General features: G+C 47.2%; 1 protein-coding gene across 1 annotated transcript in view; it reads left to right on the forward strand.

Annotated features, from left to right (window-relative positions):
- The window catches only part of Ralgps1 (Ral GEF with PH domain and SH3 binding motif 1), a gene marked incomplete in the record, with an annotated part of 230742 nt that overhangs the window by 171152 nt on the left and 36643 nt on the right, over positions 1–22947 (forward strand). The window contains 2 exon segments of the mRNA XM_040735630.1: positions 18553–18690; positions 20042–20135. Of these exon segments, the coding sequence (XP_040591564.1) occupies positions 18553–18690; positions 20042–20135 (232 nt within the window).

Here is a 22947-nt window from a genome sequence, read left to right on the forward strand (position 1 = left end):
TGTGCTGTCAGCCTCCGCAGATGCCGCCTGCAGGGAGAGGGCAGCAGTAGGCACGGCTCTTGCTTCCCATGCTTGCCGCACGTGTAGGAAGCAGGCTCAAAGCGCCGTTGCCCCACCAGCAACTGGCCTTCACAGAAGTGGCCCACCTTGTTGTGTGACAGCTATATTTATCCTCAGAGCCTACTATTAGCACCAGGATCACATGCTTGCTTTAGGAGCCAGTGGTGTGGGCAGCCCTCCAGCCTTTACAGACCTCTGACAGAGCAGTGGTCCTCAGCTGTGATTCACTAATAGGGACTTCAGAAGCTGACATCAGCTGCCTTGGTCAGCAGTGGTAAAACATGTACATGAATTTATATGGAAAAAATGAGCATTGACCACATTTTATGCTGTCGGAAATCATACAGCACTTTTGGGTCTTCATACCTTAGCACCACAATTAGTAAGGAAAAGTATTCTCTTCTTTAAAAAAAAAAATGTAGCTGGGTATTGTAGCACAGGGATGTAATCCCAGGACTTGGGACCATGGAGGCGGGAGTGATACTAGTTCATGGTCACTATAACAGCCTGTCTCTAACCAAAAACACAAACAAAAAATAAACATATAAATAAACCAAAAAATTAAAGCAATTGGCACATCACCCAACAAGTACTAACGTTTTGTAAATAAACCGTCCTTCCTGCTTTCTCCTCACACAGGAAGCAGCTGGAAGGACCAGTATGGAATATTTCATATCCTAGCCAATCTGCTGGAATAAAGTTCAGTTGGAGCAGATCAAAGAGAGCCCCAAAACTTACTTGGAAGGCCAGGAGTCACCTTTATGGGTTTCTGGGTTTTCCCTTTTCTCTGCTCTTGTTTATTCGTGTTTGATTTTATTTTAATTCAGCTGTTAGCCAGGATGTGTCTTGGGACAGGGTTCCTTCCCAGAACTGACTGAGTTCTTGTGGGGCGCAGGCTTTGCCCTGGTCAGCTGTCTGTTGACAGGCCCCCATTTCCTCATACAGGCTTCTTCTCCTATCCTTCTGCTTGGCGCTGGAATGACTTGCCAAGTTGGCTTTCCACACCCAGCATGCAAGTTCCCACGGTGCCCACTTGGCTCCTGTTGCCTCTGATATTGTTTCAATTCATAGGTTGGTTTTTTTGTTTGTTTGTTGAGGTTTTTTTGTTTGGTTTTGCAATTCTGGGGATCTAACCCCAAGCTTCATGCGTGTGAGGCAAGCACTGTGCCACTGAGCTATTCCCTTGCCTTAATTCTTAAGTGTGGCTTAACTTTTCTTTAGTTCTTTTACCATTTTTCAGCTTTACAGTTTCATCTCTGCCAGTTACCTGTCCCAGAAGCCTTGTCTTCTTGTGCCTTGTTTCTAGCACTGTCCCAGACTTTGGACCAGGCTGTCTGGGGAGGGATGCACTCTGCTTTTCCAGAATTACTGGTGTTTTTCCATGTGTCCTTTGTCGGTTATTTTTCCATGGACTGTATCCTTGGATGTGGTGAAATCTATTGGGCTTTGAGGTTTATCAGCAGATAGGCATTTGGGTTTCCCTCTGGGCATGTTCCCATCCTCTCCTGCCAATAGCAACTGAGCATTCATGTGAGAAGAGGCAGCACAAAGCATTCTATAAGCTCAAGTCAGCTCCTGCTGGGCAGCCTACTGTCACTGGCCCAAGCATTCCTAACTCCAAATCCCCCCAAGAATAGGGACAAGCCCAAATGACCCCCCTTTAAAGAGACATGGTCCAGAGTTGCTCAATCTCTGTCCTACACATCTGCCCTAAAGTGTGTTGAGCTTATTTGTAGACTCCAGCAATAACACCTCCCCTGCTCCTGCTTAGTGAATGAGAGAGAGCCTTCCATCTCGTATCTACAGGAATTCTAGTGACAACCTGGGGAGGCTCTTCAAGGGTTAACTACACATTTCCATCCCCTCCTGAAGTTGTTAGTTTCCCGCATAGCTTTACCGAGTGTCCACTCGTCCAGACACTCTGGCAGTCCCTTTCTCGTGTGTCATCTTCCTGAGTCTCCGTGGACGCCTGTGAGCGCCGTGGGCAGCAACTGCACCAGTCATAAGGTATGATGCTAAGGCTTCCCGCCAGTGTGTGTGCGGAACCCTGAGCATCAGACATGACTGCAGCAACCAGGTGCCTACTCTGCAATCCCATGTGACCAGTGACCTGAAGCAGGCCACCTAACATCTCTGCAGTTGAGGAGGCACAGAGGCAGGGAAGGAGGGCACCTTAACAAATGCCACTATGTCAAGGACACTACTTTGCTATCTTCTCTAAGGATATTAGAATATTAATTTTCCTTGTTTTATATTCCAAATGTGTCTCTTCATCAGGCCATTGGGATTAGGGGCCATACCTTGTCTGGTGCTCCATCCCTGTGGCTAGGATATGGGAGGCACTCTATGAATATCTATAGCACCAATACCTGAGCCCGGTGACAGTGGACATCACCAAACGAGCTGTGTCCTTGCAACTTCCCCTCTCTGCAGTGATCTGTCACTTACCCTTAGGCTCTTGGCCTTTTCCAGTTTGCCAGCAGCCATGCTTCCCTACCACAGTAGCCACTGTCCTCACCACAAAACATCCTCTGATGGCAGTATTCGCACCAAATCCTACTGGGTCAGCAGTATGCTGGGAGGAGGAGGAGGAGGTAGAATGTGGTAAAATTGGTACTGCATAAATGGACAAAGAAATAGAACAGGTTTCAAGGAGGTGACCAGGAGTCCAGGACCCAAGGGTTCGAGTGTCTTGGGTCCACCATACAAGGGAATTGAGTTCTGAAACATAAGGAGCACAGATGTGGTTGGGCCTTCCAGTACGCAGCCTGACCTAGCCAGTGGTGGCCCAGTGGCAGAGCACGCAGAGCACTGGTTTCTCCTGGTGCCTCCTGCTAGTTGGGTTGCAGACCCTGCCCATGGGAGTGGACTGGGCAGCAAGGCCAGGCCTGAGCCGATAGATCTCATTGAGCAGCACCTTCTTGTCCACGCTGCCTGGGAGAAGGGTGGGGCTCACAGAGGTGGCCCTGCTGAGCTGCACCTCCAGCCACCAGAAGTGGCTTTCCTGGCACTTCCTGGTGACCTGCATATATCCTTTCACTGTGAGAAAAATGGGGGACTCAAAACCCCAAGCCTGACAAGTGCAAATGCAAAAGTGAGTGGCAGGCAGAGGCCCAGAACATGGGGCCCATTAGTTACCATAGGCTCCTAAGGAGAGGGTTCCCTCTGAGACAGTAGACATCAGTTTGCATCTAGCTAGCTCTCAGAAAACGCAGCGAAATTGATGACAGAGGCCCAGAACATGGGGTCGGTTACCGTCTCCATTGAGTGAGGAATAAAGCTGTCAGCTTTGTTATTTTTGGTGTACTTAAAGACTAGGCACTGAGTGGCCACAGATCTGTGAGTGTATTAGGGGAAATGGAAAATACTTGGGCGACTAAAACAGCCGTCTGTGAGCTCACTCTCTGGCTGGGATCCTGATGGCCTGGGACGTTTGGGGAGCCTTTCTGTGCACAGTAGCAGATCTCAGAGCCAGCACTGGAAAGACAAGCTTGGGAGTGTTTTCCTTGGCACGAGGCAGCCTCCATTCTACCCAGTGTAGACGCAGGTTTCCGAGGCTTTCACTCTGGAGTCCTCTTCCATCTCCTTTTGATGACGTTTGCACCTCTGCATGCTCTTTATAGCACTCAGAGAAATGAGGGCAGTTAGCTTGGAGATGACAGGGCCAGCGCTGCCCCCAGCAGGGTGACTGGGCCTGGCAGTGGCAGACACTCTCTATTCTCTTCCACCAAGCAGGAGACGTTAGGGGTCAGATTGAAGAGTTGTCTGTGTGCAAATAAAACCTCAACTTTGGCTCCAGTTGGGCCCGATTCTCTGAGCCCCTCTCTGTGCACCTTGATGGTGAGCCTGAGGATGTACTCAGTTATCACATGACCTGTGATCATGGCATCCATGCTATGACAAAAGAAGGAGCAGTATAGCCCAAGAGCCCAGGGCCAGACAGCAGGGAGAGAGGGGGTCTGTGGATCTGTAGTCCATCCGCGGTACCCTTAATTGAGGGGAGAGAGACTGGAGAGGCAGCCATGGCGTCCATCTGTCTCTGCAGACTGGGTTAGTCTTGGATAGACCAGATGCAGGTGGTGGGGAAGGAGATTGAGAGGTACCTCTCAGCAAATGGCTGTGGTCCTCTATCCTCACCCTGATGATCAAGCCTTCAACCAAGAGCTGAGGATGCTCAAAAATCACTTGCCAGCATATGCTTGTTCCTTTACTGATAGGAAGGGGGCCGGGGGAAGCGTCTGCGCTTCCAGGTGAGCTTTAGGATGCATCTCAGATTTGTAAAGTATGTGTATTAATAAGGACACGCCCTCCTCCTCATTCTCTTAAAACTGCTCTGCTCTAACCTGAGAGAGGAACTTAAGAATCGCAACAGTTGGACATTGACAAGACAGTCACTGACCTGATGAGACTGAGCTTTCTCATCTGAGCAACATTATTAAATTCATCACTCATTTATGTCTGATTTTATGCCTTTGAGAGTCTATAAAATACTCCCATGCTTTTTTAGAAATTTATTTATTTTTATGTGTATTGGTGTTTGCCTGTATGTATGTCTGTGAAGGTTCCAGATCCCTTGTAATTGGAATTATAGACAGTTGTGAGCTTCCATGTGGGTGCTGGGAATTGAACCCAGGTCCTCTGGAAAAGCAGCCAGTGCTCTTAACCCCCAACCATCTCTCCAGCTTCCAAATACTTCCATCCTTTGAGAATTTCCTACAATGTATTTTGATCATATTTACCCACCGTGTCCAACTACTCCCGTATCCACTCCCTTCTCCATCCCCACTCAACTGTGTTATCTTTTTTATTTTCTTTAATCCATCAAGTCTAGTTTGTGCTGGATGTACTCATTTCCTTTTGAGTTTGCTTCCGTTGTTGGTATCTTTTGCTGTTCTCTTTTTCCATTACATTTTCCACATGGTGGCTGTTGGTATGGAAGACTGGTACTGGTGGTATAGTTTGATTATCCTAAGTTGTCTCGTTATGGCAGTGTCATGTGCGCCTCTCAGATTGCATATGTGTTTGTTTTGTCTCTTTCCATTGACTTGTGCATCTGACGCATGGCAGACACTCTGCCCTTATCCCTACTTACTCAGACTTCAATATCGATGATATTGCTTAGTTTTCTAATACATCTCATAAAATTCAAGAAGTCTGCTTTACAGTGAGTTGTTAGATTTTAAAGGTGTCAATATCATTTCACCATCTCTCGAGATCACATGATGCAATAAGATTATTGATATTTTCATATTTTGTTTGCTTTATTAACTTATTTGGAGATATTTTAATTGTTTTGCATGCATGTTGATACATATTCATGTAAGCATGTGTACATGTGTGTGGGCATGCATAGTAGCCAGAGGTCACTATCAGGTGTCTTCCTCAGTTGCTCTCCACCTCGTTTTTGAGACAGAGTCTCTCTGAGTGTGAAGAAACATTTAATTCAGCTAGGCTGGCTGGCCAGTGAGCTGCAAAGCTATGCCCATCTCTCCTCTCCATTGCTGGAGTTACAAGTTACAGATGTGCACTACAAGGCTGTGCCCGTCTCTCCTCTCCATTGCGGAGTTACAGATGTGCACTGCAAGGCTGTGCCTGTCTCTCCTCTCCATTGCTGGAGTTACAGATGTGCACTGCAAGGCTATGCCTGTCTCTCCTCTCCATTGCTGGAGTTACAGATGTGCACTGGAAGGCTCTTCCTGTCTCTCCTCTCCATTGCAGAGTTACAGATGTGCACTGGAAGGCTCTGCCTGTCTCTCCTCTCCATTGTTGGAGTTACAGATGTGCGCTGCCACAGCCAGTTTTCATCTGGTGCTTTGCTTTCATGGCAGCCCCTCTTTCCATTCTTTTTTTAAAAACAGTTTTTTATTTTTTGGTACTATAATATTATTTCCCCCTTCCCTTTCCTCCCTCCAACCACTATCATGTACCCAACTTTTCTCTCTCAATTTCATGGCCTCTTTTTCCTTAATTATTGTAATGCGCACACGCATCCTAGACATATATATACAAGTAACATATGAACTGAGCAGAGGTTGTATTTATTTATTAACACACATTTATTTGTAGTATTATACATATATGTGTAAAAATATAAATACACCCCTTGCTCAGTTCGTATAATGTTACTTGTATGTGTATGTTTTGGGGCTAACAGGTATTGGATAACCGGTTAGCATGCTCTTCCCTTTGGAAAACTATTTCTCCTACTTTCAGAAATCCTTACTTTCCTGTAGTTCTTTGTCTAGGTTTGAGGCTTCAAGGGCTTTCCCCATTCCATGTTAACATGTTTATTGGTGCTGTCCTTGTTCAGACAGCCGTGTTGATAAGACTTCATGGATACACATTTTCACAGCAAACTCTGTAACCCTCTGGCTCGTCTTTCTGCCCCTCTTCCACAGTGATCCCTGAGCTGAGGTGTAGGTATCTGTTGGGACTATGTTCTACAACTCTGTGTTTGATTGGTTGTGGTTATCTATAATGATCTCCATCTGTTGCAAATATAAGTTTCCTTGATGAAGGGTGAGAGCTACACCTATCTGTGGATAAAAGGATGAATATTTAGAATGTAGTTAGGAATTATGCTGGTTTAGTAAAGTGATGATTGTAGCTTCTCCTCCAAGATCTATGACTTCACTAAGCCCTGGGAAAGTTGCCTAGGTTTCGAGCACCAGGCATGACTTCCCTCTTGTTTAGCTGGTCTAAAGCCCAACTAGCCCACCCCCAAATATGTGTTCACTATTGAACCCTTAGAGTTATCATGCCATGCTGGTTGTTGTGGTTCTTAAGTATCATAGTTGGGTAGGACTGTTGGTTGCTTCTCTGCTTCAGAAACTTTCATGGTACCTTCTGGTAGCAGGAAAGCTAGTCCTCAGAGAGGAAGACTTTAAAGTCAGGTTCAGCTCAGGGTCTTCTGGGTCTTGTGTCCAAAGTATATGGTGTTTTCAGTAATAGGGACTTACCTTCCACCTTGGAGGGACTACCAACGGCAACAGCCATAACCTACAATATTTTGGGAGTCTCTTGAACAACCTTGACCAACAACTCAAAAGAGGCCTTCCGTGCCTGGTGTTGGGTTTCTATGAAATGGTCTACGGCTCTGTGGGGAGGGTTGTCATCCACCTCTTTACATCCTTTGGGTGGCCCCTGTGGCCCCTTTTTACGCCACCTCTACCAGGTCTTATTACAGCAGATACACCAGTCCTACCCAAACAAGAACTGCAGATAGCCCTGGCTTCCTTCTGCTCTGAAACTGGCCAAACAGTGTCCAGTTTCCTCTTGAGTTTTCATGGATGAGTTTCATAAAACATGGTGATATCATACGTCCTAATTATACCAAGTTTCTCAACGTTAATATTTTCCTCTTTTTTGGTTATTGAAAAATTGATTGTCTCTCCTTGACACGATTTTGAGAAGACAGCTGTTTCTGTTAAGCATTCATTTCAGCTGGGCGTTGGTGGCGCATGCCTTTAATCCCAGCACTCGGGAGGCAGAGGCAGGCGGATCTCTGTGAGTTCGAGGCCAGCCTGGTCTACAGAGAGAGTTCCAGGACAGCCTCCAAAACAATACAGAGAAACCCTGTCTCGAAAAACAAAAACACAGGCCGGGCGTTGGTGGCATATGCCCAGCACTCGGGAGGCAGAGGCAGGCGGATCTCTGTGAGTTCGAGACTAACCTGGTCTACAAGAGCTAGTTCCAGGACAGCCTCCAAAGCCACAGAGAAACCCCATGAAAAACAAAAAAACAAAAACAAAAAAAGCATTCATTTCATCTGCCTTTTAAAACTTTTTATTATTTTTGATTATTTCATATATACAATGAAATATGATTTCATCTACCCCCATTTCCTGCCTTCAGCTCCTCCTCTTATTCCCCTCAACACAACCCCTTCCAATTCCATTTTTCTTTTTATAACCCACTGAGTCCATGTAGTGCTGCACATAATGGTAGGTCATCCATTGGAGCATGTGAAACCTACCAGTGACTACATCCTCAATAAAGAATGATTCCCGCCCCCCCCAGCAGCTGCCCACTGCTCCTCAGTGTGGCATGGAGCTTGGAGGGCATCCATCCTGCCTGTGCCAGGGTTTTCACTGGCTTGATCTTGTGTGGGTAACTTCAGCTGCTGCGAGTTCATGTCCATAGCTGTGTATGTCTGGAAGACAGCATGTCACAGCACTCCTCTGTCCTCTGACTCTTTCATGATATGCCCTGAGCCTGCAGGGTGGAGATGGGCTGGGGGATTGATGTAGAAGTCTTGGCTAAGGCTGAGCACCCAGTCTCTTGTTTTCAGTACTTTGTCATTCCATATCTCTCCAGTGATGCCCACTCACTGCAATAAGGACTTCTCTGACCGTGGTTCACAGTAGCCCAGGTCTATGGGTAGAGGCCTGGGTATTTAGAAAACATTATTTTAAAAAACCAAACAAACAATTGCAACTATTTTAACTTCTCTACCATACTTGGAACCATAGTCCCCTCTCATCTAATTATATAGCAGTCTTTTTGAATTTTGTTTCCCCCTTTAATCATACATATGAAAGACTTGACTACTTTTTTTTTTTTTTTTGACACAGGGTCTCTCTGTGTAGCCCTGGCCGTACTGGGATTCACTCTGTAGACCCGCCTGCCTCTGCCTCCCTGTGCTGGGATTAAAGGCGTGCAGTGCCACCTCCGCCCGACTCTTGTTTTGTTTTCAAGACTGAACTTCACCTTTGTTCATCACCTCTAACTTTAAAAATTCATGGGCCAGCAATATGGCTCAGTGAGGAAAGGCGCTTGCCACCAAAGCTGCCCCCCTGCGCTCCATCTGCAGGCCCCATGGTGGGGTGAAGCCTACTCTGCACGCTGTCTTCTGACTCTCACATGTGCACTGTAGTGTGCAGATGCACACACTCATGCAGAAATAAATTAATTTATTATTTCTGCTTTTGTGTTTTTATTTGTGCTTCTTTTGTTTGTTTTCCTATGTCTGTTGGTCCCTCTTTATCTAGAGTGTTAATGTAAATATTTGCAGCTACATTTCCTTTCTCAGTTACGTGACTGCATCACATGTGGACAGTTTGTGACTTTCCTTCTTTCTTCTCTGAGCAATTAGGTGAGATTTTTTTTCCTTCTCTTCAGTATAGTTATTTTACAAAATTTGTTTCACCCCCAGGGCAGAGGAAGGAATGGAATTGCTCCAGACCCACCAACCACATGGGTTCTGAGCGTGGGAGGTATGATTTCTCCCAAAGGAAATTTGGGGCTGTTTCCAGAAGAGTGGGGAGTAGGGTGTTGGGCAGACCAATGTGTCAGCTTCTTTTCTTTTGCCAATAAAGTTATTGAAAGATCGACTGAGACAGTTTACACGCACAGTGTCCAGTGCAAAACAAGCCCAGTAACAGTAAACAGATGCACATCCCACCCTCACCTTCTGGGACCCAGCCCTGCAGTGCCTCATGGGGCTTCTGGCTGACAGATTCTGCCTCCTCACACCTCTAGTAGATCTGCAGGTCCTACTCAGGTGGTGAGGAGCCTGAGGCTGTGTCCTCCTTTCTCCTAGGGGAGTCAGGAAGGGTTAGATTTCCTGGACCTCAGGGTTCTGTCCAGGCTACAGGACTTTGCCCATGTGCCTTTGGGATCATGAGTCACAAAACAGAAAGACACTAATGAGGCCATGTGCTCGACCGGAAACCATGGCTTCTCCCCACCTGACACGTGACTGCCAGTCCAGGCCCCTTGCTGAAGGCCTGGGAAACATTTGTCTCCCTGGCAGGCAGAGGCCACAAACTTCCCATAAGGCTAACTCTTTAAATGAGAATTCACTCTGAAGTTCCTCTCTGCATGATGACGTTAATTGGCAGGTATTAATTAACACAATCATACCCATCTTCTCAGGGAGCCAGGGCTGACTGCAGACAGTGAGTCTGTTTGGTGATGTCTTAACACACCAAACCACACCACGCAAAGTCTAGCGAGCAGGCACGCCGTTATTTCATTTGGATCTTAGCAGGATGGTTTATGGGGTGGAACCACACTAGGGTAGCTCTGGTGCCAGCTCCTCATTTCTGAATTCTGAAAGTCATCTTTTCAGGCAGAGCAAAAAGAACGTGGAAAAAAGTCTTTCATCTCAGATTTTGAAAAAGAGAAAATAGAAAGCGGTAAAATGGAAAAGTGGCGTGTTCTCCTGCCGGGCAGGTTTCTTTTCCCCTCGACACAGCAGAATTTTCCATATTGAAAAGATAGCCATGTGAGAAAAACCAAAACCAGACTCAGGCTGGAAGGCAGACAAGCAGGGACGGGAGAACAAGGGTGCAGTGAGTCGCCCCTGGGCTTGTGGGGAGCCGGGCAGCTGTGGGCCTTGGCTCAGCTGGGCTGCCAGCTCCCAGCTTGCAGAAGTTCTGCACACCAGCAGGCGGGGGTCCTCTTGCAAAGCATCTCCTTTGTCGGGGGCACTTAGGTGGCATGGGACGCAGGTGACACAGGGCAGAATCGAGGCCTGGGGGACCATATGCATCAGAGGAGGACTGGTCTGTGGGTGGGCGTGCTGCTGCTTGGCCACAGTGCCCTCGGGTAACAGGCGAAGGCCGTACTCCTTACACCCCCATCTTAAGTGGGACTCTCTGTCTTTTGCTAGCCACGCCTCCCAGTCCCTGCCGCTAGCACTGCTGTCAAGATGGGCCTGAACTCCTACCCCGCTCTACTCTGAGCTGTGTTAACCTGGCCCACTCCTTTTTCTTCCTAAGCCTCAGTTCCTAACATCCACAGTGTGGGCAACAAGAGTCTCTGCCCCAAGGTGTTGTGAAGGGTTCTGAGACCAGCAGCACCCCTCCCTGCACAGTAGGCCGTGGCTGTTCCTATCTAAGCTTCCCCCCCCGTGTCAGTGTCTCACAGTCTAGCCCAGTCCCTTGGCACCGCTCATCCCCACTGCAGCCAAAGCCAGTGACTGGTCCAATTACTGTGTGTGGTAGAGGGCCAACAGCAGTGTCATCTGCTGCAGTCACTGTCTAAATAGGAACAGGAGCGGTACTATCCCAATCCAGATGGTCGCCCAGCACTGGTCCAGCTGCAGGGTGGTCCCAGGCGGCTGGCGGCTGGGTACCTACCATCCATGGTTATGGCAGTTGCAGCCAGACCATCCCTCCCATGGTCATTCCGCTGCTACTCCTAGTGGGGCTGTGTGGTAGGGTTGGCAGGGCCCCCAAGTCTGGGTGGGCCGCTGATGTCCAGACCTGAGACAGATGTGCCCAGGCAAGCTTGATATGGATAACAAGAAGGATTAGCTGAAGTCTGGAGAATGTTAACCCCAAAGTAGAAATAAGGAGAAGAGAGCCACAGCCTGGGAGCCCCCTCCGCTGGTTCAGCTGTGATATGTCCCCACAGTGCCACGTTGGCTAGCACCCCAGGCTTCTGGCTGCAGTGACACAAAGACTAGCAGTCAGACAGCTGTATGTGAATCCTGCCCTGGCTACTTCCCGCTGGCCGTGTGGACTCTTCTGGCTTCTGTTCCTTTGTAGAAGAGGGACAGTAGTTTGCTGGTAGAAGCATTGTCCTTACACAGCAACAATCTGGCCTCATCTCTCAGTTTAGGACCAGGGATATAGTAAATGCTTAGTAAACATGAGTTATTTTCTCCTTCCTTCCTTCCTTCCTCCCTCCCTCCCTCCCTCCCTCCCTGCTTCCTTGACAGGGTCTCATGAAATTCAGGCTGATCTTACCTCACACTCACTAAGTAGCTAAGGACGGCTATGAACTGACCCTCATGCCTCTGCCTTCAGAGTGATGGGATCACAGGTGTGTGGCACCATGACCATTGTGTGTGGTCTTAGAGCTTCATGCATTCTAGGCAAGCACTCTGTCACCTCACCTGTAGCCCCAGCCTCGGCTCCTTTGGTGACCATCTCTTGAGTATCAGCTACAAGATGAGGCTGGTGAGAAGCGTCTCCCAGGGCTATGGGCTGCGTCACCTTCATCCTCACAGTCACCAAGTCCTTGAGGTCTGGTGGAGTCAAGGAACAAGGGCAAGCATCTGGTTTATGTTTTCAGTATAGAAACACCTCCGGCGATTAGCTAATACAACACAGAAAGGGCTTCCCTGGACTCATGTACTGTTCACAGAAATGCACCACTTCTGCAGCCATGTTTGAAGGAGCACAAGATTGTCCATGTATCACCATGCAGATTCTGTCCTGGTTTCATAGAACACACGTCTCCCCAGATACCCATCCTGTCCTCACCACTATGACCTTAGTCCAACCACTCAGGGCCTGAGGTTCAGAGGGGAATCAGGGACTGACTGTCTTCTACCTAATGAGCCCCCACCTTGCCCACGATATTCTGAACTCCTCTGGCCTTGGTTTGTGGAGCACTACTCAGAAATGAGGCTCAGAGCAATACTGTCGCAACACAAGGGAGTCTCCAAGTAGAACTATGTCTGAGTGAGGGCCACTCTGCGCTTTGGAGGCCAGTAGAGTGATTATGGGAGCTACAGCCAGGCAGAGCTGGTGTAGATCCTAGTATGCGGTAGCGAGACTATGTACAGCCCTCATCTCTACAGTTTCTGTCTCCCAGAAGGGATAGTCAAGGAAGGACAGAGCTTCACAGTAGGCCCTAGGAAACCTCAGCCTCCCTGCCCCCCTCCCCCGCACTCTGTAGTCTCTCTGCTCCTGGACTGAGCTGCTGCCCAACCTCTGAATAGTCAGCCAAGCTAGAGTCTGCACACTGCATTTGGAACCGCCCCACCCCATGGCCCGCGTCCCTCCACCCCCACACAGTACTGGGGGATGCTTTTTGTTGTGGTTGCAGCCATAATGGGATTTTCAGAATTGCCATTATGAAGTCCTCAGGGAGGTAACTGAGTTACATTTTTTGAAAAAGAGGAGGAAAAACAAAAGTTTAATAGAATGAATAAATGTGTGAATTCAAACCCACCACACTTAGAATGTCTATTCAAGGAAAATGATTACTAATTACTAAAATCTGGAGAACCAGCATCAGCAAGAAAGGAAACGGACATGGCCCTTGTGAGCAGCACTAGCAGATGCTTCTGTGATCTAATGGCTTCCTGGAACAATGTGAAACTATTTTAAAAGCAGACGAGTGACTCATGGTACCCAGCACTCGAGGTCCCGTCTCCATCGTTTACCAGCTGTGTGACCTTAAGCCAATTTCATATCCTCTCTGAGCTTCCTTTTCCTCCATTGCCCAGTGGGAGTTTGGAAGGACAAATAAGAAAATGAGTTTGTGCCTGGTGTGATGGCACATGTCTTTAGTCCCAGCCGTCGGGAGGCTGAGGCAGGCTGATCCCAAGTTCAAGGCCAGCCTGGTCTACAGACCAAGTTCCAGGACAGCCAGGGCTACACAGAGAAACCCTGTCTCTAAAAACCAAACGAAACAAAAACAAAAGACAAAGAAAGAAGTAAAGGAAATGAACACATGACGCTTAGCACAGTGCTTGTCTGTCGTCTGTCCACACAAAACTCAGATGCGAAGCACCAGACTGAGTCTGAGCTTGTAACAACACTTACTTAGGCTATTAATATAAACTCTTAAGGCCAGAAGTTTCCCTCTGATGGACACTTGTCCAGAGCCATACTTTTGAAATACAATGTTCTCGTTGCTGTTTCTTCAAACAGATCACTTTACAACACAGCCAACATAACATATGAAAACATATACAGTGCATGTAAAATATAACTATATAGTATTATATTTGTTATTTTAATATTTGACATTGATCCTGATTTATTATACGAACATTGTAATACAGTTACCTTGAATATTATAAAGCTAACATCATTTTCTGATTATGAAGGTCCCTTTAGGATTTACTACATTTAAAGTCATTAAATGTAGAAATCATATATTTTTTCAGAAAGCTATTTTTGTTATTTTAAATTGCATGTATGTATGTATGTATGTATGTACATGTTGGGGCATGTGCATGTATGTGCAGGCACCCACAGAAACCAGAGGCAGCGAATCACCCATGGATCTGGAGTTACATGCAGTTGTGACCTGCCTATCATAGTTGCTGGGAACCAGACTTAGTTCCTCTGCAAGATCAGTGCACACTCTTATCCATCTGCCAGCCCCAGAAATCTTGCAAGTAAGGGAAGAACCTTGAAGTCCTGTACCTCGGACATGGAGGACGTCAGATACCTTCCTGAAAGCGACTAACTCAAGTGCAAAGCTTTGGGCATCACTGCATTTCATACAAGTACTGTTTTTGTTAAAACAGTCCAGACATATTTTTTTAACTTTAGATCTAGAAGTTTCTTATGTTGGAATTTTTTCTGTACTTCCGGTGGTTGGTTGGAGGTTTTTTGTTTGTTTGTTTGTTTGTTTGTTTGTTTGTTTTACTCCCAGATGGAGCACAGTAAAGTCAAAGAATGCAGGTAACATGACGTTGAGTTTTTGGAACTCACTGGCCTTTCCTGATAGCTATGTAAATCAATGTTTGTGTTCTGTGAATATCTGAAAAGAACTGTATTTTTAGTTATGGAGAAGCAAGCTCAGAGACTGTGGAAATGGCTCAGTGAGTGAAGTGCTTGCTTGGGTAGAGCCTGAGGACCTGAGCCCGGAACCCCGAGCTCCTATGTGAACAACAAAACCCAACCAAACCTGGTATGCAGCATGCTATTGTGTAATTCCACCTGGAGTCTAGCAAAAACGGCAAGCTCCATCAGTCATTGGCTGAAGATTCTGTTGGAGCTTGCCATTTTTGTAGACTGGCACTCCCCTGATCCATGTCTAAAATCCATATACAAGTGAGTACATACCATGTTTTCTTTTTGTGACTGGGTTACCTCACTCAGGATGGTTTCTTCTAGTGCTGTCCATTTGCCTGCAAATTTCCAAGATTCCATTGTTTTTTTTTTCCCACTGAGTAGCACTCCATTGTGTAGATGTACCACATTTTCTCTATCCACTCTTCAGTTGAGGGGCATCTAGGTTGCTTCCAGGTTCTGGCTATTACAAATAATGCTGCTATGAACATAGTGGAACAGACATCCTTGTTGTATGAATGGGCATCTTTTGGGTATATGCCTAAGAATGGAATTGCTGGATCTTGTGATAGACTGATTCCCATTTTCCTGAGGAATCTCCATACTGATTTCCAAAGTTGGCACTACCACCAGCAGTGGAGGAGTGTTTCCCTCTCTCCACATCCTCTCCAGCATAAACTGTCATTGGTGTTTTTGATTTTAGCCATTCTGACAGGAGTAAGATGGTATCTCACAATTGTTTTGATTTGTATTTCCCTGATGGCTAGGGATATTGAATACTTTCTCAAGTGTCTCTCAGCCATTTTAGACTCCTCTACTGAGAATTCTCTATTTAGTTCTGTACCCCACCTTTTAATTGGATCCTTTGGTGTTTTGCAGTCTTGCTTCTTGAGTTCTTTGTGAATTTTGGAGATCAGCCCTCTGTCAGATGTGGGGTTAGTGAATATCCTTTCCCATTCTGTGGGCTGCCTTTTTGTCTTGTTGACTGTGTCCTTTGCCTTACAGAAGCTTCTCAGTTTCAGGAGGTCCCATGCATTAATTATCGACCTCAGTGTCTGTGCTACTGGTGTTACGTTCAGGAAGCAGTCTCCTGTACCAATTCATTCAAGGGTACCTCTCACTTTCCCTTCTAAAAGGTTCAGTGTGGCTGGATTTATGTTGAGGTCTTTGATCCATTTGGACTTATGTTTTGTGCATGGCGATAAACTTGGATCTATCTACGTCTTCTGCATGCCAGTATACAGTTATGCCAGCACCATTTGTTAAAGATGCTTTCTTTTTTCCATTGTATAATTTTAGCTTCTTTGTCGAAGATCGGGTGTTCATATGTGTATGGGTTAATATCAGGGTGTTCGATTCGATTCCATTGGTCTACCTATCTATTTTTGTGCCAATACCAAGATGTTTTCAGGCTTGAAGTCAGGGATGGCGATGCCTCCAGACATTGCTTTGTTGAACAGTGTTGTTTTGGCTACCCTGTGTCTTTTGTTTTTCTATACAAAGTTGATTATTATTCTTTCAAGGTCTGTGAAGAATTGTGCTGGGATTTTAATGGGGATTGCATTGAATCTGTAGATTGCTTTTGGCAAGATTGCCATTTTTACTACGTTGATCCTACCTACCCAAGAGCATGGGAGATCTTTCCATTTTCTGGTGTCTTCTTTAATTTCTTTCTTTAAAGACTCAAAGTTCTGGCAATACAGTCTTTCACTTGATTGGTTAGCATTACCTCAAGGTATTTTATGTTGTTTCTGGCGATTGTAAAGGGTGATGTTTCTCCGATTTCTTTCTCAGCCCTTTTATTGTCTGTATATAGTAGGGCTACTGATTTTCTTGAGTTGATCTTGTATCATGCCATTTTGCTGAAGGTATTCATCAGCTGTAGGTCCCTGGTAGAGTTTTTTGGGTCACTTATGTAAACTATCATATCATCTGCAAAAAGTGAAAGTTCGACCTCTTCCTTTCCAATTTGTATCCCCTTGATCTCCTTTTGTAGCAGAGGCAGACACCCATAGCTAAATACTGAGCTGGACTCCTGGAATCCAGTGACAGAGAGGGGGGGCTGATGAGCAAAGAGGTCAAGATTGGGCTGGTTTAACCTACAGAAACAGCTGACCTGAACAAGGGGGAGCTCTTGAATCCCAGACTGATGGCTGGGAGTCCAGCATGGGACTGATTCAGACACCCTGAATGTGGGTGTCAGTGAGGAGACCTAGGCAATCTATGGGGCCTTGGGTAGTAGATCAGTATTTATCCCTGGCATACAAATGGACTTTGGGTGCCCACCCCAGAATGAGGGATGCTTTCTCAGCCTGGACTCTTGGGGGAGGGCCTGGGCCCTGTCCTGAATGAAATGACAGACTCTAGAGATCCCCCTTGGAGGACCTTACCCTCCCTGGGGAATGAAGTAGGGATGGGAGGGTTTGGGGAAGGGTTGGTGGAAGGATGTGGGAGGAGAGGAAGGAGAGGGAGCTGGGACTGACATGTGAAGCAACCTTGTTTCTAATTTAAACTTTAAAAAATTTTAAAAAACAAACAAATAAAAAACCAGCAAGCTCCAGATTCAGTGCAAGACCTGTCTCAAATCGTAAGGTGTGGAGTGATAGAGAAGGACAGCCTGACGCCATGCTGTGGCTTCTGCCTCATGCACCGTGTGGGAAAGCATGACCATTATGCATATGCACAACTAACCCTGAGCTCACAGGGTTTGCTATAGCATTCTCTCTCTGGGTCTGGGATATACACGCAATGTGTCTGCACATCATAAATTGCAGAAGAGGCAAGTGAAGCTTCCTAGTTATGGTTGTAGCATGCCCAGCTGATTGTAGCTGTTTTTCGAGACAGGGTTTCTCTGTGTAGCATTTTTAAAAATTATTTTTATTTTATGTTCATTGTTTTTTGTTTGTTTGTTTTTAAGATTTATTTATTATGTGTATAGTGTTCTGCCCACATGTATCCCTCTCTGCAGGCCAGAAGAGGGCATAGATCTCATTATAGATGGTTGTGAGCCATCATGTGGTTGCTGGGAATTGAACTCAGGTCCTCTTGAAGAATAGCCAGTGCTCTTAACCACTGAGCCATCTCTCCAGCCCCACATTTTTACAATTCATTTTTTATCTGTGGTCGTTTCTTGCTTTATGTCTTTAAATGTGGTTTTGTTTCATGCATAGAAATTTGGAGTCATTGAACCTTCTCCATCAAGTATGTTTTCATCTCCCTCGGTTGTTTCTCTTTGCCTTGATCTTTTTCTTTCTGTCTCCAGTTCTGCTTTGCATTGCTGCTCCTGTCCAGTCCCTGGTGTGTAGTGGGTATAGTAATGGTGTTGCTCCTGGGGGCTTCTGGAAGGACACACCATCCACTTTTCTGTCTCCAGATAGTCATCTGACTCTGTAGTTAATCAGTGAGGTCTGTGGAGAAGCTCCGCCCACAGAGCCAGCCCCTGCCTTCCTCCTTCCTGCCCAGGTGGGTTGTCTTGGAACACCCCAGCTCATCACTGGCCTGCTGGAGTCCTGTTCTGACATCACATCTTATTTCTTGTTAAGCATATCAGAAGACATCTCTGTCTACCATTGGTTTTTTGTTTTTGTTTTTCTTTTTTATATACAGGGAAGAATCTCATTCTTAACTTCTTTTGTCCCTCCATTAATTCATAATTTATGCAAGTGTGGGGGAGCAGTTAGACAAATATGTAAAAAGTAAAATCCACAAAGTCTGTTCTCCTGGGCGTGACAGCTTAGACTTAGTTATTAGACTTTACCCGTCATTGAAGAGTAGGCATAGCCACCAATTATAGGTACAAAACCTTGTTGTTGACGGCTATGCAAATTAGACATGCTAGCATCCATTTCAGCTGTTGCTCACATGAAAAATGAGTTAGAATTAGAATTCAAGTCCAAATAGTATGTCCAGTCTCCTCAAATGCTCTTTATAACTTCTTGCAGAGGGGACTGTTTAACTCTAGGGTTCCTGATGTACCCTACCATAATCTTGTCTTCTTTAATCCTAGGAATCTACCTTCTGGACTTGATCTACATTGATTCTGCATACCCTGCCTCTGGCAGCATCATGGAAAACGAACAAAGATCCAACCAGATGAACAACATCCTCCGGATCATTGCCGATTTGCAAGTTTCCTGCAGCTATGGTTAGTACCTAACCACTAGAATTGTGAAATCTTGTTCTTTTTGGGGGGTGGGTTCAAGACAGGGTTTCTCTGTGGCTTTGGAGGCTGTCCTGGAACTCACTCTCGTAGACCAGGCTGGTCTCGAACTCACAGAGATCTACCTGCCACTGCCTCCTGAATGCTGGGATTAAAAGTGTGCGCCACCACTGCCCTGCTTTTTGGTTTGCTCTCTGCTGCCAGTTTTCACAACAGGATAAAGGGAAAAAAAGCTGGGCGCACCAGAGGGTGTGAAAAAAAATCCAGCCCTACCTGTCATACACAGGGTGTGAGACAGCCGGCTGCCTCTGCTTGGGAAGACCACAGGGAATCCACAGGTCACTGAATCTCAGGGCAAGATAGGGTCTGCAGCCTAGGCCAGCTCTCCTCTGAGGCCTGCATAGTCTAGAGCCTTTGATACCCACATTGTTGTCTACTAACCAGCAGAGCAGCTGCAGACTCAGGCCTCACACACCAGGGAGCTGGTCTCAGGCTGCATCTTGAAAAGTCACTACCTCCACACCATGGTTTGCTCATGCATGAAAAATAGGGCCACACACAGTTCCTGGCCCTCAGCATGTGCTGGAATTTTCCAGAACCCAGAGAAAATGCACTCTTGTCACTGTGCTCTAGACTTGTGCCAACTGCCATCAGCTTGGAGAGCAGGTGTCATTGTCCTCATTTAAGAGATGATGACACCACTGAGAAACAGAAATGGCTTTCAGAACCTCAGACTCTGGAGCCCGAAGATCATGGGTCCCGGCTGCTCTTCAAGCCTTGTCCCTCTCCCCGGCCCCTCTCTGTTCATGTCTGCCCCACTTCTCAGAAGTACAGTGACAGTGAATGTCTGAGGAGAGTGACAGACATGACATAGGCCTCACAGGCTGGGGTAGAACCTGCCTGGCCACCTCTAGGTGGTATGACCTCTGCATACTGCTGCCATCTCTCCTTTGTGTGGTGGGACTAGCCTCTTCCTACATAAGACAGTGAAGGCTGCAACAGCTGTCTGCTGTCTGTCACCTGGTGCCAGGCCCGCCATCTGCACTGGCTGGGATGGTCTTGCATTCATGGCATACAGGAGACTATACTGCCATCACTGGAAATGTGCTAGAGACCGACACACATGACCCTGGTCTTTTCTGGAGACCAGGGCTCCAGCTCACCCCAGCCCTAGCTTCTCTCCCTCAGCCAAATGCTCAGGGTCACTTTCTATAAGGCAGAATCCAAACCTGACCACCCTCCAGGGCCTGGCCCCAAGGACAGTGAACCAGCCTCAAGATGCCACTTGCGACTGTGTCAGCATTCCCTGGGCTGACATTTGTCTCCACTCGCACAGATCACCTCACCACCCTGCCGCATGTGCAGAAGTACCTGAAGTCTGTGCGCTACATAGAGGAGCTGCAGAAGTTTGTGGAAGATGACAACTACAAGTGAGTTGCCTTTCCCCAGCCAGGCCCACCTGCCACGGCTCCCCTAGCACCCAGGGGCCTGCTGCAGGCGACCTGGCCCTTACTGGGACTGGTAAGGAGCGGCATGCAAGGCTTCTGTGCCGCACCAGAACAGTCTTGTCTGTCTGTACAGACCTGCCTTCTCTCCAGCCCCTCAGGCCACACGGCCGAGGGAGACGGTGTGCCCCCATCCCATGTGGCCTGGGAAACACCCGTGGACTCCACAGCCATGTGTGGGCTAGGGCTGGCACCGTGTGACTCTCACAGACACCCTTGGCACTGGGTAGAAGGTTAGCTGGGCATATTCTCAGGCCAGTGTTCTCCAAGGTCCTGTTTTACAGATGAATGAAAGTCTGTCTCTGGGTCTCTCCTCTCTGTAGGACTCTCCTCCATCTGGCTGTAGCCAAGGGCCTCAGGTACAAACTCTATGCCTCTGTGAACACATGCATTTCTCAGAAAGGCCCCTCAACTCATCTTCCCCATGTCCCGCTCGGGCTTGTGGGTCTCCCTCACCGGTGGCACTGGGTGTGCGTGCCTTGCAGCGTCTGGAGGGAGAAGGGGGTTTGTTTTCAAGTCATCGCTGACTACCCGTCTGTGCTCAGTTCTTTCTCATATAATTATACCTGGTGTCAAGGCAAGTATCAGCCTCTTACGATTGCTCATTCTCCACGAGAGTTACCTCACAGGATCCCTTGGACATCCCATCTCACTGGCTGCTTCTGCACACCGTTTCCCTGACCCTTGCTATCTAGTGCCGTTTAATCCCTGCTGCTTTGTCTGAAAGCCTGCTCTTGCCTCATCTTGGTCTGTGAAAACAATCCAGAGCCGTAGCCACCAGTCACTTGACAGATCATGGAAACAATCTGTCCCTACCTGGGCGTGTGTGCACCTGGCCAGTGCGGCGGCAGAGGCTCAAAGCTCTGGCTGGGACTCCAGCTCACCAGGGAGGGGCCTGGGGCTGACCTTCTCTCGGCTCTCCACTGGAGACTCGAGTCATCTTTGGGAACATAGGCATTCTGTCTTCACTGTTGCTATACCATCATTCATCAAGATGAACAATGGCACAAGAGAGACCCAGCGCACAGTAACGGGAGGCACAGAAGAGAGTCAGAGGTCACCACTAAAATGGCATCTATCACAAACAGTTCGTTTTATTTACAAAGCATTTGCTGTTCCTGAAGAGTGGCCTGGAGTGCGAAATTATTCCCACTTAAGTTCTAGTATAATGTTTTCCATTCATGTACCAGCCTTGCCATTAAAGAGACAGTAGTTTTTCATTAACACTAATACGCTTTAAGGGGAAAAATGGCCTATAAATACTTGTGAACATGAGACAACCCTTGGACAAGCTGCAGATTATGAGCAATTACTCCTCCATTCTGAAGAAGGGGGGCACTGTCCCCACCCCACCCCCACCCCAGCCCTCTGCGCTAAACAACAGTCAGCCTAGGGCTCATAAAGGCTCTTTGTTGGGCCAAACTGGGCAAGCCCAGGAAGGAGGGCTGCCTTCCTGCCCCAGGCCCCCAGCCGTGGAGAGTCCTCTTTCTAAGAAGGCCCTGTTTCTGAACAGCAGGAGGCAAACAGGGCCTGTGGCTCCTCACGCACGAACTTATGACATTGGTGACCTTGCACCCCTGATACCTTGCCATCCTCTGCAAGACAGACACTCCACCAAGAGACCCAACCAGTGTCTTCTCTTTCTCAGCTCTTAATCTGTTGTCAATTTAAGAAAATTGACCCAAGTTCCTACCACTTAGGAAGCATGGCCACTAACAGGAAGTAAGCAGGAGTTTGAACCCTTGGTTATGCGTGGAAACTTTATTTACACAGAAGAAGGGTGGGTAGATGGATGGATGCAAGGGCAGAATTTACTCAGATTGGATCATACTTCCCTTGCTATTTGAAGTTTAAAATCCTAAATGTCTTTAATTCAGCCAGATAAAAAGGAAACTGAAGTGAAAGGTAAGGAATGGTCACTCTTTAGGTTAATGTTTATTTACTACAAGAAGTGTTGTTCCCTGGGTCTGGGAGGTGGCTCAGTTACTCCTCCCGCAGGGGATCCGACTTCAGTTCCCATCACCCACTTCAGGCAACTCACAACTGCCTGCAACGCCAGCAGGTAGGATCCAACGCCCTCTCCCCTGGCCTCCATGAACACCTGCACACACATGCACAATACCACATGGAGACTCACACATACACATAATTAAAAATTAGAATAAAATATATTTCTTAATCATCTTTTATAAGACTCATAAAATGAGCCAAGAAAACCACGAAGAAGCCTGAGTCTGGGTGTTCCCTATGGCCAGGTTGTTACTGCGACCGTCCTCTGCTTCGGGGTATAAAGAGGAAACTGCTGGCCACGCGCCACCTGGGCTTCACCACCCCGCAGGATTGTGTTAGTTGTGTTATGTTTGGACTCCACACTCCAAGTGCATACCATGAGAACCACCCTCAGGAATCATAATTCCTACTGTTGTGTGTTTTTAATGGATTCATGTCTTACCCCATTGCTCTTCATCCCTTGAGCCTTTATTTTAAATCAGTCCCTTACTTAGCAGGTTCTTCGGCAGCTGGGGCCTCCCTTCCCTTGGAGGGCTGGTTGTTCTGCTTGGCCTCCTGGAAGTCTCAGATTTGCCCAGGCTGTTTTTCCTTCCCCTTTTGCTTTGCCTGGTGGATGAAGAAGTCCATGAAATTCAGAAACGCGGCAACAGAAATCCTCAGAGAGGAGGATTCTCCCCGACCTCCAGATCCCTCAGCATGCCTTTCCGGCTGCAGGCCAGCCCCGCTG

Source organism: Mesocricetus auratus, unplaced genomic scaffold, assembly GCF_017639785.1.
Source record: "Mesocricetus auratus isolate SY011 unplaced genomic scaffold, BCM_Maur_2.0 Super-Scaffold_100047, whole genome shotgun sequence".
Classification (NCBI taxonomy): domain Eukaryota; kingdom Metazoa; phylum Chordata; class Mammalia; order Rodentia; family Cricetidae; genus Mesocricetus; species Mesocricetus auratus.